General features: G+C 44.9%; 1 protein-coding gene across 5 annotated transcripts in view; it reads right to left on the reverse strand.

Moving 5' to 3' along the window:
- The window catches only part of HOMER2 (homer scaffold protein 2), a 55,887-nt gene extending 48,376 nt beyond the window's left edge, over positions 1 to 7,511 (reverse strand). For 2 of the 5 annotated variants that reach the window (XM_032122645.1, XM_032122644.1), the window contains exon 1: positions 7,264 to 7,511. In XM_032122645.1, coding sequence (XP_031978536.1) covers positions 7,264 to 7,355 — 92 coding nt within the window. In that variant the 5' untranslated portion in view covers positions 7,356 to 7,511. The remainder of the gene's footprint in view (positions 1 to 7,263) is intronic. The other 3 variants (XM_032122646.1, XM_032122647.1, XM_032122648.1) reach the window with 3 other exon arrangements.
- Between the last annotated feature and the right edge of the window lie 11,379 nt (positions 7,512 to 18,890).

An 18,890-nucleotide genomic window follows, 5' to 3' on the forward strand; every position in this document is an offset into this window, starting at 1 on the left:
GTATCACAAAACACATCATATGTTCCCACAAACAACTGCAGAGAGACATTTTAGATGTGTGCCACAGATTCATAGTGGGAAGCTGGAATACAAAAGCCTGATAAAACCAGGGAATGAAACAAAGGCAACAATGAAGTGTTGCTGTTACAGATTACAGAGCAACTCACCAACAACAGAGAACTTGACTCAGCCAGTGCAACACAATTAACATGAGGGGAGACAGTGTGCACCTTGAAGTACTACCTTTCAAAAGGAAAAGCTTTGAATATTCCCCAGCTCTGGCTACACTGTTCTTCTTCCAGGGATGAAACAATAAGTAATTGAATACTAAAAATAAGATGCTCACACCTCCACATATAACATCAAGATTTCCCTTCAGTGCCAAGCAAGATTAAAATTCTGTATTTTTTCCCCCCCAAGAAATACAGGGGTTCCGTATCTGAGGAGAATCTACTGCAAAGCGTTAAGCAAACAACAAGTATTTATTCAGTCATACAGCACCATTTCACAGTTCCACAAGGAAGGATCCTCAGTACAGGCAGAAGCAGCTTTAGGAAAAAATATTTTACAAGCTGGCTACATATTTTTAAATGTATTCCACAGAGGCCTTTGCTGTCTTGCTGCACTGAGGTACTAAACGTTGCCTGATAAGACTGCAGTTGCAGGATTATTATTATTATTATTGTTATTATAAAGAAAATGCTAATGGGGAACAACACTGGCAGCTCTGGAGGGCTCTCCCAGGCCTCTTGATGAGCAGGCAGAAAAGTGCAACTTCTACAGAAATTTTCTTTTTGAATCTCAGAAGGGTTCGAGTTTCTAAATCCTGTAGGCTGCAGTGAAACTTCCAGATGGAAAGGAAACAGTTTGTCCCTTCAGGAATTCTTACAATCTTGCATTTTGATAAACCACGTCAAATAAATAAAATCAGATCAGTGCACGGAGGAGGCGGGAAAGGAGGATGCGGTGCCACTGAAGGGAACAGGTTTGCACAGTAAGCAGCACTCGCTGCTGCTCACACCTCATCGCCCTCTTTTCCCTCGTTCCCCTGTCTCAAATCTGCACGCTCTTGCTCCATGATAAAGCCACTGTTGTTTTGCAGCTACAGCTCTTGCTAGCCTTCATACATGGAGCCCACAAATCCTAGAACACCTACACAGCAGAGCTCCTGCTCCCCTATGAGTCATTAAGCAGGCTGTCCCGCTTGCTGATGTCAGCCAGCAACATCCATTTTTTTTTAAACAAATCCTAAAACGCCTCGAGCATCAATTATTTAAAATATTATCTTCATTTTAATCCTGACCCCAGTGGCAAAATTACCATTACGAAGCAATTCCAAGTGATGCAGAGGGTCCAGCAGCCTCTAATAGTTGCTACGTCAATGAGGAGTAAGCAGCCAGCTCCTCGTGTCACACATGAGCTCAGCACAGAGCACCCGAGCCGGCAGCAGCGGGCAGACTTCTCTTACAAACAGGCAGAGAGCAGCTAGGATGTGTCACCAAAAATACAATCAAAGATCAACTGCATCATCCAATCTCATCTTGTACATTTTGCATGAGGGTGTATTACACAAGCCCTACTCACACCATCCCTAACCTGCGCTGGGTGGTGCGTGGCTGTGGCGCAGCAGCAACCTTCCCAGATGCTAATTGTCTATTCCCTGCCTAATTGCTCTTCCCATTAAAAGGGCTTCTTTAAGGCTCAAGTTTAAACACTTCCTGTCTTTGAAGGCAGTGCCCTTGTCACATTCTGAGATTTAAGAACTGGATCATCAGCTATTTACAGGGTACAGCTGAATTATCACAGAAACATAGTTGAAATACATTCCTTTGAGCACATTTACATCCTAAAGAACCATGACCAAATCACAGGATAAACAACTCACACTGTATTTGCAGTGCACAGAGTGCAAAAGGCGATGGAGAGCATTCAAGGTGAAAGCAGACAGAGATTTGACCATGTAGCAACCTTGAGGAATGAGGACCTTCCCACTCTGCACACACCCTATCACAAAGTCAACAGGAAAACCAACAGCTGATTCAAAATGCTTACGAGTCCCTAAGTGTATGTTCATGGGTGAGGCTATTTATCTTAGGCACTGCAATAACAGAGCCAAATGAATGAATAAAATGAATACAGAGCACTGTAGAAAATCTAGATGCAAAACCAGGCCGATGCCCTTGCTCCTGGGTTCTCAGCAAACTCACTGTCCTTCTTTGCCCATTTCAGTCATCCTGGGAATATGTTTGAACAGTTTGAGACATTTTATCAGATCTTGGACAGTTTAAAAAGTTTCAGTTTAAAGGAACTGAACATCAAATAATTCTTTTTAACATTTCAAATTATGCCTTTGTTATCAGGAGACCTACTCACCATTCTCTTTTCAAATAGAAAGAAGGGCTTCAGGGACATCCCAACTTTGTGGAGAATATTTTATTTATACGATTTTTCTCAAGTGATAATCAAATTAACAGTGGTAATTAATTAGGTTAGCAGCTGAAAGCAACTTGACTGTGATGACTCTTGGCATTAAGTCGTCTTTCTGTTCACTCTTTCCACAGCATAGTCTACATGAGCAAATGTCCAAGAAACTTGCAGCAGAGCACTCAAACTAGTTGTGGTACTGGCAGATTTCTCCTCATAATTTGGTGATCTATAGCAGACCCTATAAATTCAGCTGTGTGCATCTGTCTGCAGTGCTGTGAACTCCTCACTGGTTGTGAGAGGCGAAGTCACTTGGACAAAACACTGTTACAGGTTTGTTCACTCACCTGAATACAACCACACCAAAACTCTAAGCACACACAAATCATTACGAGGATCTTGCTGTCTGGTCTTTTCTTCCCTCTCTTTCACCCACCCCACCAAGCTCCCTGCCTCTCTAACTTTACATAAATTGAGTTCAACATTTGCAAGAGACTACTTACTATTGAGGTCAATGGAGCTTCCCCATCATTTCGGTGAACCCAAATACTGCTCCTGAACACAAAGTTCTCTGGATGGACCTGACTTTTCCACTGGCTTTTGTACAGATACCTGTATCTGTACAGAGACAGAATTCTCCAAGTCACAACAACACCCATTTATATCTACCCTGCAAAATGGAAGTAGCTACGTCAGGAATCAAGGCTGTGAAGAATCAAGCACCCCCAGCCAGCTGCTACAAAAACCATGAGATGAACAGCCTCAGCATCTATCAGATCTCAGTCCCTTTCCTTGAACACCAAAACCACCACCAGCTGGGTATAATCTGCTCCCCTGAGCTATGCTGGGGACCGAACTGAAGCTGCTGACCTTAAAATCTGAAAAAAGGAGTCCCTGAGCTCACAGTACCAACTCAGCTGTCTCAGGGATCCTCTCATCCCAGCCCTGCTTTGAGGGACCCCAGACTGCAGTGACAGCCAGGTGCCATTCTCTGCCTGCCACTCCCAGGGTCCCCCCTTCCCTCCCAGACAGATGGCCTGGCCAAACTTTGGAGGGAGCTGGTGTGAGACTCCCGTGGATTTCAGCAGGAGCTGGATGAAAGCCAAGGTGAATTTCCTCTGCAACAACACTATTCCAGGCAAAGCTTATCACCATGGTTTCTGAAGTACTGCTGGTACCAGAAAGTGAACCCCCTCCAAAATTACTGTCTTCCTCTAACACGAGCTTCATCACATCTTCTGCTTTGTTTATCTCCTTCTTTCCTCACCCTCACATTACTTTTTGCCTTTTACTCCCCAAATAAAGCCACGTGTTGGCTGATGGATATTAGTACTGCTGACAGCAGCAGGGAGGAGAGCAAGGCACTTTCCCGATCTTTCAAATGTCAGTGCATAATAAAAACACTACATATGGCTGCCCTCAGTAATACAGCCCCAACTGCACCTTTCCCCTTGTACAAAACTCTGCTCTCCCTGTGATACAAGAGATCAATCTCCCTAAGATGAGGTTACTTCACTGCCTGATCCAGGCTCAGAAACTCGCCTTTTCCAAACTTTCTGGTGCTTGGCTCAAAGCTCACCTGGAGAGGTATGGACAGATCCCAGCTGGAGGGGACTAAATTACCCCACTAGCCCCTGAGGAAGCAGCAAAGAGAAGACATCTCATGTTGGCAAAAGAAAGGTGTGCTGTGAGCTAGCTCACCACTAACCTGTACAGCACACATTTCTACATGGTTGTGCAGCTTTCTGCAATAATTTCTAACAGTCAAAGGCCTGATTGTCATTTTGATATGATTTATAAAACAGAATTAAAATACAATTTAAATGCTAGAGGGTATTTAAATCGGTTGAGTGTTAATCCAACAGATAATATAAATAACAGCTTCAGCAGCAGTGAAGAGATTTACAGGTCTAATCTAAACCAGATACTTGTCACACACCTCACAACAGAAATTATTTGTAATGGATAGATAAGGAAATACGAAGATACTAAAGAAATGAAAATAATAAAAGAATTTAAGCACAGATTAAACAGCTATCCAACACCTTCTTAAATCAGCTAATATCTAAACCTCAAGCATCTTTATAACTGTAAATTTAACTTAGACTGATTAAACCGAGGTCACAGTGAATCAGACCACGGCTATTAGATGAGTAGGTACAGCCCACTAACATCAGAGACACTTCCTTGATTGTGTCAGCCCTTGGCTTGCAACAGCAAGAGACAAAGCAGGTGGTATTTTCAGACACAGATTTCTACAGCTGGAAATGTGTTACATTGTGGTTTTCAAATAGCTGAAGTTTAAGCTCTGAGAGATTGAGGTAACAGCAGCTATCAGATATGCTGGGTAGAAGAAAGAGGTGATCTGGGAAAAGATTCATTCCCTTTAAAGCAGACATTTGTCCAGCGAGATTCTTAACAGTGTCTTGACCAAAATACAGTGGTTTTCAGTCAGCAGCAACTTTCACATTGACTTTTATGGACACTGGATCAGATATTCTTTCCAGGTCACTTTTTTACAGAGTTGTTTTCATATTCCCTGTATTACAGGCATTAGTTTTTTTTAAAAACATGTAAATTGCTTTTGTAAAACTTGACACTACCTCTCCGCCTAGTAAGTTGAACTAAACCAACAGTTTAAATAGCTCAGCTCAAAGCTAATAAGCAATTTAAATAGCTTTGCCTTGCTGAGCTCAAGTAGCTGTATCAGGTTTCATAGCACCATCAGTCACTGCCAAATCCATAGGCAGCATTTAAATGAATCATTAGCAATGGTCACCCCCCAGGAAAAAGAAAAAAGGAGAGTAAAAGAAAAAACATTTTAAGAGCTAAGAATCAAGTCATTGTCACAATTTCTATGAGTACATGCCCCATATGTGACACCAAAATGTGCCCAGGAAGCAAATCCTACTCAAATGCCTGGGCCAAAATATATTCGTCCAAGTAAGAATGACTGATCTCTATGTTCTGACAACAACTTGTTTCACAAAGACATGTGAGTATAGAGGTTCCCGTTCCACAGAAGGAAAAGCTAGAGCATGCAGAGGTGAAGGATTTCCAGCACAGATGAAACCGGAAGAAAACTGGGAGGTTGCTCCTGTGTCATGTGTGCTAAACCACAACTGCAGTAATTGTACTTCCAAGTTCTCTGGATCAGAAAGGTGAATGGCAAGATAATGAAGTGAGACACTGGAAAAATGCATATTCACCAAACACCTTGTCTGAACTCTGTGCAGAGTGCAGGAGTTGGTACAACCCACGCCGAAACCCGGGCAATGACTGACACTGGGAACTTGATCTCACGTGCACCAGTGTAAGACTGAAATAACTGAGAAACACATTAAATCAGGGTATTGAACTAGACTAGTGAATGCGCCTGCTCCCTGTAAGTCTGCATGACCTGACAGTGCCTGTAGGAGCACAGACAGGAGCACAACCAGAGCCCTCAAAAGCCTTCAAGTCCTTCGCAGCTTGAACAGCTCTGGAGGCACAGCAGGACCACACCGAGCCCAGAACTACAGCTGACAGAAAGGATGGGAGACCACTGTGATCTTCCACTCAATTCTCTCCAAGCTCCAGCTAAACTGATCTACCAGTCTGGAAACGGTTAAAAATGACAACAACAAAAATATTTGCCTTTAGAGACACCCAGGTAAAGCGACAGAGCCAAGTTTCCCGTGGATGGATGTTTCTGACCATCCTGGACTCTGCGGGGCAGTGCTGCTCCAGACAGGTTTTGATACTCCTTTCTCCAGCCCCAAGGACAGTTTCTCTTTTATTTTCCAGTGAAACTTTGCATAATTAAGAAGCAGATGAGCCCTTTGTAATCCTGAAGAGAAACGTGTGGAGATACTCACTTAGATCCTATTTCTCCCTCTGCCCCTGTACTTCTCTTTAGTACTCCCGGGTATCAAATTCAGACACATGCATGTCATTTTAATTCATTATTTATCCACATACTCTCGAATTATATCACTTTGACAACACTCAACAAATCTGTAGTGGGAATTTGGACATTTGAAAGCAGCAAGAGGAAGCTCAGAAACTAGAGAACGATTCCTTGCCACAGGGGGGTGAGGAGAGGCAAGGAAAAAGTGTAAGAGAACATAATAGGATAAAAATAAAGTAAATTAAATGTGTGGGTTTGGAATCCCCCAAGACATTCTGGTCGAGAGGATCTCAAACCTATATATAGTTCAAGCCAAAGGCACAACCTTAACCTGTTTCCTGATATTTAGTTCACAAATTGCCCTAATGCCAGCATTTGGCCTTTGTCCCCTCATGTAAGTTAGAGGATAGCAAAAATGCAGGACTAATTTTTGGAAAGACCAAGCTGAATTCTCCAAGAGGCCACCACATGTGGTCAGAGACTTCTAGCATGTTAAAAAAAAAAAAAAAAATTAAAGGGGGAAATATTTACACAAATTAGGGACCACCCGGCACAATTCAGGCAAGTTCACCGTGTGCCTCCAGCAGCCAGAGCTCTCGCTGAACCAGCGCGTGGAACGTCTGACAATGAACTCGCTGCACATCCCGCAGCTGACCGGCCAGGGACCGGACCCCCGGCCCCGCACCAGCCCCGCTCAGCCACATCCCGAGCTCCTCCCCGCTCATTCCAGCGGGGATTTTGCCGCCGGTGCTCTTCCTCCGCGGCGTGCCCGCTCCCGAGCGGGCGTCAATGATTAATCACGTTATAAAACGCCGGTTCTGGGGAGCGCTCTCGGGGCGGCCGCGCTCTCCCCGCTCCGCACCTGCGGCGGGGCCGGGGCGGCGGCGGCGCCCACGCGGGGCCGGGGCGGGACGCGGTGCCCACGCGGGGCCGGGGCCCGGCGGACTCACCCCATGTCTCGGCACCTTTCGGCGGCGGCGGCACCCCCGGGCGGCTCCCCGCGCTCGGCGGCCAGCGGCGGCCGCGTCCCCACTTCGCACATGCGGCCGCCCCGGCCCCGGCTGGCTGCGGCTGCACGGCGGCTGCACGGCGGCGGCGAGAGCCGTCCTGCTCCTCCTCCCGCCGCCTCCCTCCCCCCTTACATAACCTCCCTCCCGGGCGGCGGCGGCACCGAGCAGCTCCCGCGGCACCCGCCGCCCTGCCAGGCGGCAGCGCGGGGGCGGCGGGCGGAGCGGGGCGGGGCGGTGGGCGCGCCCCGGGGCCCCTCCGCTCCCCGCCCCGGGCCCGGGCCGCCGGCGGTGGGCGGGTTGTGCCCCGGCGGGCAGCGAGGAGCCGCGGCGGGAGGCTGCGGGATCTCTTCCCCGCGGTGCCCTCGCCGGGGGCCGGCGACCTGCGGAACGGAGACGAGGCGGCAAGAAAACTTCGGGTGAAGTTGTGGGGGTGTCCCCACGCGGCCCCGCCCGCGGCCGGGGAGCCTGAACGGCGAGAGGGGTGAGGCCACCCCGGGGACCGGCTGTCCGGGACCGGCTGTCCGGGACCGGCTGTCCTGCACCGGGAGCGCCCCGCCGGCAGCCCCCGCTCCGCGGCGCGGGCACGACGCGCTCCGAGCGCGGATCCCGGGAATGCGCTTCCGACTGGAGGCGATGCCGCGCCGAGGGATGCCCGGTGAAACACGAGCGGGCGATTCTCTCCCACTGTCACGCCCTCCCCGCGTCTTTTCACGCTCCGAATCCGCGTTCCCGCCGGGAGTGCGGAGCCTGCGAGCCACGGGGCCGTATCAGCCCTGTTTGGCCACTGGCCCTGGCAGACCCAGCCCCGCAGCCCAGGTCAGGGGCCGCACCCACCCAGCAGCCGGCTGCTCTGCCCAGAAGCGTGAATCCCGTCGGGAAGACTGAATCTCCTTTGGCCCTTCTCAGCCCCGCTGCAAATCTGTGCCATATAGGGTCCCAAAATTATGTAGGTTTCGTGAAAATAAAAAGAGGGACGATTCCTAACCAGGGAAGGAAAAATTGGATTAGTGTGGAAGAGCCGTGTCATGGTTACCCAGCCACGAGGGTGACACTGGCATCTGACCGGCAATCACAGGACACAAATCCATAGCAGCGCCGTGGACCTGCTCGTCCGGGTGTTCATAGGACTGTGTACACAGACACACTCACTCTTTCGTGGAGAAAAGACGCCCAATTCACATGTAAGACGGGCTTTTAACTTCACCCACACAAAGTTATAATTAATACTCTGCCATCAAGAGTGATTATTTTCATCCTTTTTTTTTTTTTTTTAAATCTCATGTTGATTTATCCTTTTTTTTCCAAGAAAGTTTAGAGAAGTTGTGAAAAAGGCTTTATGCTTGCTTGCTTTAACTTTGTGTGTAATGACTGGGGGTGTCCCCACTATTACCTCGGGACCTCATGGGAATCCTCAAAGGAAAACTTTGCCAGCAACCAAACACCTTCCAGCTATGGACAATGGAACTGTCTCCCTTTCTGACAGACAACTATTTCCTTATGTCTGGAACACCAAAATAGAATTTCAGTCCCATACACTCAAATAAAGTCTATGTCATTGGGGGGGGAAAAGGAGCAGGGTGAATTACACAGACATTTTCACAAGGCTATGGGATGACACCTCTCCCGTGTATCTGCTCTCTTTACCACGGTCAGATGGTTACTGTGGATGTTGAAGGAGACTTAACTCCTTTACCTAATCACTGATGTCAAAAGTTCCTATGTCCTGTTCTGCCAGCTGAAGGTGAGGTTCCATTTCCTCTGAGATAGCCACGGCAAAAGTGACAATCCTTTCGTCTTCATGATGACCTGCATCCTTGAATATTGCTTTGATGTGACCATTCCTCTCCTCTAGGGGAAACAGTGAGGGGTAATAATCTCTGAGGGGAAAAACAGCAGCCTAGAAATCATGTGGAAAAAACTCTCACCATGAATCTGAGCATTTTATAACACTGTTTTTACACCATTTACCTCATTTTGTTAAATTACATACTCCATTCATCAGAGAGAAATTGTCTTGGTCCTGTCTGATTAATTAGCTCGTTTTGGTGAGTATCCAAGAGCTGTGTTTTATGAACCAGTGCTGCATGTGACTAACAGGCATCTAATGGAATTGGATCAAAATGGGGTAATGCACTCACTGTGTGTGTCAGGATTAGATGAGAATTGGAAATTGGAACTGCAGTTGCCTTAGCATTTTCTAATTTTTTAATCTTTTCCAATCTTGCATTCAAGACTGTGTTTTCAGCCCCAGTTATAAAAATAAAGCTTAAGTTTATGGAAGCATAATTGGCTGTGAAATTCACATGATACAAAATTTTGTATATTGCTTTTGTTCATAAGGTCTTCCCACTTCATTCATGCTCTTTGCAGAACTGTATTCTGGGAGAGACAGGGTTTTAGTCCCATTTCTCCAGTACCCTGAGATATTTTCCCTGGTAGACAGCAAGCTAACCCAGTTTTCTGCTCATATTTGGGTTTCTGTAAGTGCATTCCCTTCATCTGAAATTCCCGCTATTCTTCAAATGGATGAGATACTCCTCCTTCTGAAGTGTGGCACACTGTTGTGGTCCTCCTTTCTCTGCCAAAACCAGGATGAAGCCCTGTCCTCACTTTAAGTCAATGGTAAAAGTCCCATGGATTTGAGTGAGGCCCATTTCTCATGCAAACCATTTAACACTATCAATGTTGAATTAAGCAATTTCTCTACAGACAGTTCCATCTTGAACCTCTCCACCGTGTCCTAATTTGTGTATAGTTCCCATTGATTTACATTATTTTTGTATAATTTAGCATTCCAGTTGTTTAAGGTATTTTCAGTTCTCTGGAAATGAGAACTATAAATATGCTATCAAAATTAATCAGTTCTCAAGCTTCATATGTGACGTGATCTTTCATTTCCGAGCTGGCTCAGACGCAGGATGTGTGCAGGATGGTAATTCAGACCTCATTTAGTATTCGCAAGTGTGCCCTTATTGCTGGGGCACGCTTAGGAACACTCAAAATACTGAAGGCACAGGATCCCTTGGTAGGATTCAAGCTGAGCAATAAAAATATCCACATTCTGTAAATGGATCTAACTTCTTTAGATGAGAAATTTCTCCTATTCCCACAGGCCTCCTAAAGATAGAAATTTTTGATTCCTAGATACAGGGTGAATATCCTTTTCAGCAAGCTGATCTAACAATCGGGAGTATGTACCCAGCATTCTGAAAAGCAAAGAGCTCACTGGGCTCTTCCTCTCTCTCAGTGTTTCTGTTCTCTCCTTTTGTTTGGCTTTCACTATTGTTGTCTTCTGCCACTCTATTTTATTTTAGATATAATTTTATTGCAGAAAACCTGCTGTTCAGTCTTTTTAAACTATAATACTTCAAGGTAGTTTTCTCCCTATTTCCCACGGCAGAGAGTATTAAATAAAATATTCAGTACTGTGATTTTCTCTTTTTTCCAAGTAGACTGCTGAAATCTGCATTTTTTTTACTCCAACAGAACTGTGCCATTTCCCTTTTTTTTTTACCCCTTTGACGAATAACCAACCATTTTCTAGCTTTAAATGTTATCCAGGAGTTTAACCAAAATAAGCTTGGGGGAACTCTTGATTTTTACATTTGAAACAGAGAATTAGTTTTTAAAATCTCCTGACAAATGGAGAACTAATGTAATTATAATATCACTGGATATAAAATGTTAAAGGTGAGAAACAGAGAAAAGAAAGGATTTAAAGTAATTTTGTTGAAAACACTCTGATTTACAGTATTTGTTTTTAAAACCTACTTAATCTGATATCTAATAAATAATTAGGACAAAAGATCTATTTGCTTAAAATAATGAACACTCTTGTCCTTTCAATTAAAATGTCAGGGCTCACAATAAACGTGAGACCTTCAGCAAGTCCTCCAGCGAGACATCTGATTTCGAAGAAAAAACCAGTTTTCCTCTCCAGTCTCCTTCAGAAATAAGCCAAAATAATAGGATTCATTTCTGTCTTTAAAAGCAAAAAAAAAGGGAGAAAGTAATTTAAAAGCAATTTGTCAATCTACTTTAAAATAGGTTGCACATTCTCTTATTATCCTTCGCAGTTTATTCTTATAATTACTTAGTGCCAGGAAGCACCTGTCTAACTGGAGTCATAGAAGGTTCATGCCCAGTTTCTACCTCTCTTTTTAAAGAGTTGTCCTGTGAAATATGCAAGTACCAGGTCAAAGCAGATGTTTATGTAAATGGAAGAGCTGTCGTTGTCACACTGTGGTATATGTTGCCCTCTCAATAAAGACAAATGCAGCCAACCAAAAATAATTTCAAATAAGATCATAGAGACACAAGGCATGGACACATAAAGAAAGCCAGCAAAACCAGAACAATGCCCTACAGCCACCACAGGACTCCAGCCTGAATGTGAGTACCCAGCAAGGTGTTGAAGGCTACAAAATTGTAAGATGGAGTGTAAGATACTGACCACTGGCATAGTCAGAGAGCATCTGTCAGCATTAATACACAATAGGACAGATCCTCTAGGCATCCTTTGTACTTTGGTCTGCTAGAAATCCAGTTTGGGACACATCTGGGAGTGCACACTGATCCTGAACATTCGCAGAGGTGGTCCCACACTTGGATCAAACCTTGTTCCCTTACCAGACCTATTTCTTTGTACTTAGTAGGTGAGACAAACAGATAATCCCAATTCTCCTTCTTCATGTTTCACTCACGTAGACACTTTGATTATGTCCACTCCATTGTAAAGGAAATAAGGTTGGTCACAACCTGACAGCTTTTTTCTGTATGTAGTGGGTCTTGCTGCTCTGCTAAACTTGTTTAGCAGTGGACAGACTGGGACTCTGCAGAGTAGGTGAGGAGTGCTGCATGTAAGTGTCCTTACAGCTTGTATTTGAGTCTATTTTCTTGTTTTGTATGCACTCAAATCCTGCTTTTTTGAGCACACATGCATGAGTGAAGATCTTCATAAAGCTGCTCACAGGCATGCACAGGTCTCCCAGATGATGAGATGGATCCTGACTTGCTCCTCAAAACTGTACCAAATATGTTCAATTTTTCCCTTCCAATATGCAGTGCTTTGCATTTCATATGGCACTTTAGAAGTTATCAGCTTTTTCACTCAAAATTTATTTTGGGAGTTTTCTTTTTAAATCCCCAAAGAAGGAAAAAAGGTTCCATTTCATCTGCAAATACAGATTTTGACTCTGGTTTCCTTCCAGGCTTATATCATAAAATTCCTTTTATTCGCATTTTATAAAATGGAAGTTCGAGCAATCAGGCACTGATTATGCAAATAGGGAAGATTAGTTTTCTTTTAAACTAATTCAGATCAAAATTGTTGGTCCTGGCAGGCCAAATTATACAAGAGAAAGGAGAAGGAAAGAACTGTATGTCTTGTCTGTTAGAAAACAGGACCTCGTATTGCGACTTGGCTGTCACAATGATGGTGACAGCCAAGGGCTGCAGCAGAGAAGCAGATAATAGAGAAGGGAAAAGATATTCACATTTTGGTGAAAAAGCTTAATTTTCAAACATGCAGAATTGTATGACCATACATTTCAGCAAAACATTTTGCTCACATGTAAATTTTCTTGTAGCTTGGGAGTTTTTAATTCTCAGGCCCTTTCTACCATCTGTAACTCAATCTCTATTTTTTAAAGAAATTGCAGACATCTGTTTAAATACCCATCTCTTCCGTCACATGGAATTTTGGATTCAAAAATCTAAGCTCAAAAATAATACTAAAGTTGGATTTCATTTCCAAGCAACCATGGAGTGGCATTTTCAAGGCTGCCTTCCTAATCAGCCCACTGCTCTGTGCTGGCTGTGTCAGGCTCTCCAGGACATCAGCAGTGTCTGGTGTGGGTCGTGAGCTGGGCAAGGGGGTCCTGCTGCACGGGGGCAGAAAGAGGGAGGGGAGATGGAAAAGGATTCCCCAGGCTCATTGCAGCTGCTCTGGAGGGCAGAGCAGTGGGAGCCAGGGGAGGGAATGAGAAGGAAATGTGGGATGTCCTGGAGACTGTAATGAGAAATGTGTTTTTTTTCTTTTTTCAGCCTGTCCTTCTCCAAGTCACCCTGTTTCCCCCTGCCCTTCTCCCAGGGCCCTGTGTGTGTCAGTAAGCAGCTCTTTATCCCCCAGCTACCTCATCATTTATACCCCAGGTCCCTCGTCACTGTCTTCCCCCTGTCTCTCTCACGGAAACACTATAGGGATAGAGAGGCTGGGGCCAGCCATTTCAGAGCATTTTAGTTTTCCAGAAGTGCTTGCCTTGGCTGCTTGTGGGAATTCGCACCTCAGGCTGGTGCAAAATACCTCATTCTTTGTGTTTTTTTGGGACTCACTCATCAGCGGACTTTAACCCGTAATAAGCTCCTTGCTTGCCCGACTGGAAAGGGAAGATATTTCCCTGGGCACACCAGAGGTCTGATTCATTTACAGGAATGCCCAGAGGCTTAGCTATTTCCTTGTGGGCTGAGGTATCAGGATCCTTTGCCTGGAGGAATTCTCAAAGGACTGAACAGCACCAACAGTGCCAGGTGGGAATGAAGCCATGTGGGATTTCAAGCCTACTTACAAAACCTGGTGGTTGAGGTGTAGTGGTGACTACCCCAAACAATTCACTTGAGTTCATAAAGACACAAGTAGCCCCACAACACAAGGTTTTTCTCCTCCAATCGTGGAAAATACCTTGACTTCAGAGAAGCCAGACCTGGCTCAGAGACTGGAAGCTGGCAGGGCCCAGGACATCAGCTATGGGTGTTTTTCACAGACAGGGGTAGCTTTCATTTGTGAAGAAAACTATCTGTCACCACAAAAGCTATATTTTTCACCATTCTCTGAAAAAAAAAGTTGAGCTTTTCACCTTTCAGGCTGTGTTTTGTTTTGATTGAGTCTTTAGCCAACAGAGAAATATTAATATACACACATCAAAACCTTTTCTACATACTTGAGAAAATGAAGTCAACACTACAAAGTATGGATGACACATATCCTCTATTTCTCATTTACTGTTTCTTTGCAGAAGAGCACATGATTTATGTGTGAATGTACCAACATTTTTTCTAAGGTTTAATTTGATAGTTTTCCTGCAGGAATAAGCTAATCTTCATCCATACCCACCTTTAATAATATTTATTACTGTTCTTCTGCTCCTCTGTGTCTGACTGAATACTCTATGTTCATCTGGTGAGTACCCTTTTCCCAAAATAGTTCATGACCACTCTTTCCTATATTTGTACGAGAGATGTACTATTATTATATTTGCATGGAAGAAGTTAGGTGATCCTGCAAAAATGTTTTTCGGTGATATCATTTGTCCAACTTGTAAATAGATTTACAGTTTTAAATGTGACATCATAAGTGGCACGTGACAGAAGATCTAACCAAGAAATATTTTGCAGTCTCTGAGAAATCTAGCCAGAATTGCTCTTTTTTAGGTCCTGTTTGTTTGACCAAAATAATTAACACTTGGTCATAGAGAAGAGCCTGCAGCTATTGTTGTTCAGTATTCAATGCTTTTCCAGTATTTAAAGCTGAACTGTTGCTGGATTTGAGAACATGGCTTTGAGATACAATTGCACAGCATAAGCTGTTCTGGGAAAAGAGCAAGAGCCAGCCCTGGAAGCATAACAAAGCATCTTCTGAATGCACAGGACATGCAAAGCCACAGATGCCAGCCAGCACCACATGCTTAAAGCCGCATTCAACAGACCAGAATTTCCTCGAGCACAATAACGCCTGCTGTGACAAGTAACTAAACTCTTGAGGAAACAGCTGTTAAAATGCATTTTCCTCTCCAGCTAAAGGAATTCTCACTACACAGACACCTTCAACAAGGTGATGCTTTGCATTTTCCTTTGTTTTTACATGCAGGCATCTCAAAGCAACAGCATCCACACAGAAGCCAGCCCTAGCCCCCATAATACCCATGGAAAGAAACCCTTCTTTTGACTTCACTGGGATCATGATTTGATCATAATTGATTAATCCTCATTCCATTCCTGTGACACAAGGAGGGATACACAGAGATCACTTCACACATCAGTGCAGCACGGTGTTTCTGGAAAATATCAGCTGTTCCAAAACAGAGGAGCCCAGCATGCAATTTGAAACAAGATGCAATAGCCAACACTATCTCCATCTGGAACAATACAGGAAATGCTGAGTGGCATAACTTAAAATAGATCTTGGCCAGCATAGAGGGATTAAGAGACTTAATTTTCAAAAGGTGTGCTGGGACCTTAAATAACCATAAATAGTCAGGAGTTTGTATTGGTGCCTCACTGGAAGAGTGGCAGCACATGCCGTGTGTTGGTTCCTTGTGCCATGGGAACACGTTGCTTCCTGGCTGGATCATCTGCAGCTTTCAACAGCACCAACGGGGCTCCCACGTCCAACGGAGAGCCACTGCAAAGTCCTGACCCCACGGAATGCAAAATCACAACAGTACTTGGAACCAGTGGAACAAGGATTTCACTCCCTGGAAATAGTCTGTGAGATCTGGCAGCAACATTTCCCATCAGATAGCAACCATGAGATCTTTGATATCTTATATAACTGCTATCCTTAAATAAAATGTATATCTAGTTCATCATTTTTTCTCCTGATTTAATTAGAATCGTGCTTAGTTTTTCAGGTTAGTGAAGTCTTATCTTGCAATATGCTGCAGATGCTACTGCTTGCTTTTTAATTAAAGTTTTTACTTGGGAGGTTTGTTATATCCCCACACTACCATTTAAGGCCAAGAAAATAACTGTGTATTATTCCTAAAATGAGCAGCCGTAGCATAATAAGAAACAATCATATTCAGCATATCACCAAGAACTACTATGTGGTTTTCATTTATATGTGAGATTTTCTGAGCTTGTTTTTAATGAACCTCCATCAGAAGCTCCATCAGAAATACGTGTTTTCCATGATAATATCTCTATTTTTTAAGTTTAGACTGTTGAGTAGTCAGCAAGATCTTCTGCACTAGTTCCCCACCAGCATCAGAAAGTTCAGCTGAGCACTGCCATGCCAAGCAGCTGATTGCCCTCACAGCGCAGCTCTGCAGGTGGAGTGGGGATCGGGAAGAAACAGCTACAACTCAAGAAAGGAGGAAAGGGAGACCTGAAACAGGGAGGGTGAGAAGGGCTGCAGGAACAGCAGCACTGTGAAAAGGTTCCAGGAGAGGAAACTGCTGCAGGAATCTGGGGCAAAGACAGAGAAGGAACTACAGCAGAACTAAGGGAGGCAGGGATGCTGTGCCTCAACATCTGAGGCACAGCTCCCTGGGAGGGCAGATGGGGGTGCAGAGGGGTGGCAGCTAACACATAATCTCCTGAAAGATTAGGAACCCTTGTTTGCTGGAAAGAATGATCTCAAGTCCTAATTTAGTAACAGGAGAAAGAGTTATTACTGCTCGGAGCAGTGTTGACCCAGACCCCCAGAAAAGCACCAGCTGCCACACAGCACAGACACAAACTGGAAAGACAGTCCCTGTCCAAAGAGTTTCCAGGCTTTGTGCAGGGCAAGGCACAACGCAGGGATGGACAGAGGATTGCTCCCAACAGGGAGCAGACTGCTCAGTCCAGCTTTGCAAAATCCTGCAGGCTTCTGTGCAGCTCAGCTAATTCACTTATACTTCATTTCACTGGAGCACAGTGTGGTCTCAATGCCGATTGGTGTATCTGGAAAATTCTGGTTTGCAACTTTTAAAAGCAGTTACTTAACACTAAAAAGGCACACTAAATTTGAGTTAGTACAAAGCTGACCCATAGTTCAGCCCTTGCTTTCTCTAATGGCCCCTAAACTGAAGAGGAACTGCAAGAAACATTCAGGAACTCTCCTTACATGCAAAGACAAGAGAAGGAAGGGAGAACAATTCCTGTGCTAACAGCTTCTTGGTAAAGCCATCTGGGAAGAGCCATGTTTAGCATCTGATAGAGGGAGCATTACTTAGACCAGTTCCACTGACCTCAGCCTAGACAGGGAACAAACCCCTGAAATGCTGTTCCATTTCAGTGCCTTTAGCAGAACCTGAGCATGTGCTCACACACTGCACACACACACAGAAGGATGGGTGGGAGCAGAGGCTTTGTGGCACATCTACCAGCAGGTTTCAGACCTGGGCTTCAGAGCGAACATGGGAGCTTCAGGGCAATGCTCCAGTGCCCAGGGCATGTCACCCTTCTGAGAAGAAGACTCTGGGAGTAAAACAGGAGACCATGGCATCCTCTTTAGAGGTTGAATATTTGACTTTGTATCCGAGGCAACTGATTGGAGTGCAACAGGCAAACTGCATCAAGTGTCCAACCCAGGAGAAATGCTAGACCTTTGCTGAAAGGCATAACCACTTCCCCCTGCTAGATCCTGGGCTTTGCAAGGATCTGAGTTTCTGATTTAAACACAGCAGCAATTGCTACCAGATGTGCATGTCAGGGCCCTGAATGTACTGACAGCACTTAATTGCCACGACCAGCCCTGGGTCCCCCTGCCCCAGGCATGGGGGCCCTCAGTCCCTGCCCAGCTCTGCTGGGCTGCAGATCCAGCCCTGCTGTGCCTATTCATCTGGGCAGTGACCCACATGCTGACCTGAATTTCTGCCTTGCCTTGGACTTGTCTCATCCCCATGAACTTGTCTCCCCCTCTGAGCTCCGTTGGCTGCCAACCCTGGCCAGCCCTGCTCGGGGGCTGTGGGATGGGCCCCTATCCTGCCAGCCATGCTGTTGGCTCCTGTCCCTCTCTGCTCCCTGACAGCAAAGAGGAAATACTCTAAATTCCCCTTCCAAACTCAGCTGGGTGCTAGCAATTTGTATTTAACTTACAAGTTGGTGTTTCCATATTGCAGAGGATTTGAATGTTTTAGACTGGATATGGACAAGAGAAAGGAGAAAAACTAAAATTAAATAGCCAACTGTAAAAGAAAATTGAGTATTAATAAAATCTAGTGCTAGAAACTTCTGCAAGTACCTTCTTCATATTTTGCAGCTGTCTTAACAATAGGTAATCCATGGTAGCACTGATTCACACATCCCCACTTGCAGAATTACTTGACATCTAAAAGCATCTGAGTTGGAGTTGAGACAGCCTGACGATCACGATGAGTTTGATATCTAAGCGTTTGGCTACTCCATGTTCTGACTTTCAAGCAGCTCCACAGAAGTAAGTACACTTAAAGTGTCTGAATATTCCTCCCACTTTTTCTCTTTTCTTTTTTTTTTTTTTTCTTCCCATTTGTACAGTACCTACATCTAGGAAAGAACATAACCTGTGCACCAGATGTGCTGTGTAAAACCTCTGCCTGCCCCCCAGCCCCAGCATGTGTGCCCCACGGGGTCTAACCCACCTCCACCCCAAATGAGGAACATATGGAGCACCATGAATGGCAGAAACAAGACTTTGCTTTGAACTACATTCCTCCTATCAAAGGGTCCTCTGTCTTGCCTTCTTCTTCTCCATTCCTCTGGGTAATCACGAGGAAAGAACCGAACATTCGGAAAAGCCTCCTGGGGACAAATTCATTGCTAGTGTAACTCTGCCGAAGTTAATGGTGTTGCACCTTGGATTAAAATGGCACCATAATATTAAAAAC

Source organism: Corvus moneduloides, chromosome 13 (genome assembly GCF_009650955.1).
Source record: "Corvus moneduloides isolate bCorMon1 chromosome 13, bCorMon1.pri, whole genome shotgun sequence".
NCBI lineage: Eukaryota > Metazoa > Chordata > Aves > Passeriformes > Corvidae > Corvus > Corvus moneduloides.